Source organism: Limulus polyphemus, unplaced genomic scaffold (assembly GCF_000517525.1).
Source record: "Limulus polyphemus unplaced genomic scaffold, Limulus_polyphemus-2.1.2 Scaffold116, whole genome shotgun sequence".
Taxonomy (NCBI): domain Eukaryota; kingdom Metazoa; phylum Arthropoda; class Merostomata; order Xiphosura; family Limulidae; genus Limulus; species Limulus polyphemus.
In genome coordinates, this window is record NW_013665726.1 from 873,422 (window position 1) to 874,427 (window position 1,006).

Genomic DNA, 1,006 nt, shown 5'->3' on the forward strand with positions numbered 1-1,006 from the left:
AGGCAATCGTTTAGCAGCACCCACTGCTACGTATGGTTCAGACCAGAGAAGAGGCAATAAGTTAGCCGCACCCACTGCTACATATGGTTCAGACCAGAGAAGAGGCAATCAGTTAGCAGCACCCACTGCTACGTATGGTTCAGACCAGAGAAGAGGCAATAAGTTAGCCGCACCCACTGCTACATATGGTTCAGACCAGAGAAGAGGCAATCAGTTAGCAGCACCCACTGCTACGTATGGTTCAGACCAGAGAAGAGGCAATAAGTTAGCCGCACCCACTGCTACATATGGTTCAGACCAGAGAAGAGGCAATCAGTTAGCAGAACCCACTGCTACGTATGGTTCACACCAGAGAAGAGGTAATCAGTTAGCAGAACCCATTGCCTAAGCAGCTATCCTTAACAGTATCTTAATTATAACTAAAGTGCGAATAATATTTGGTGGCACCGCGTCTTGAACCCGAGACCTTCGAATACCTAGACTGATATTTTAATCACCAGGTCTTCTTATTACGTCAGATATTAAGGACTTCTGCACTTACACGTGGCTACCTTCTAATTCAAACTGTTTACCTAAACATGTTTTATTGTTAGTTCAATATGGTTGAACAGGAAGGCAGCAATATTCTTTGGCAAGGAAACTAAATTAAAACGCTTTAGTGTTACTGAAGATTTACTGATTTAATGTTTAGAGCTATGGATCAGTAATGTACTAAGTAATGTTTTGTTTTTAGAAAAATATCAGGGTTAACCAAATTAAAAGTTACTAGGTGTGACCTTATTTTAGAACACTGTATATGCATGTAGATTATTTATCTTTTGTAAAAATGCATAACTTTATTAATGAAGTCAGTAAGAAAAAGCGTTGATAATCCCCCAAATTAACTTTTCTCTCCTTTCGATGTGCCCGGCATGGCCAGTGGTTACGGCGCTCGACTCGCAATCTGAGGGTCGCGGGTTCGAATCCCCGTTACACCAAACATGCTCGCCCTTTCAGCCGTGAGGGC

General features: G+C 42.1%; 1 protein-coding gene across 1 annotated transcript in view; it reads left to right on the plus strand.

Moving 5' to 3' along the window:
* LOC106471908 overlaps positions 1-388 on the plus strand; it is a 1,302-nt gene extending 914 nt beyond the window's left edge. Inside the window, exon 2 of the mRNA XM_013932536.1 lies at positions 3-388. Coding sequence (XP_013787990.1) covers positions 3-388 — 386 coding nt within the window. The remainder of the gene's footprint in view (positions 1-2) is intronic.
* The last annotated feature ends 618 nt before the right edge of the window (positions 389-1,006 follow it).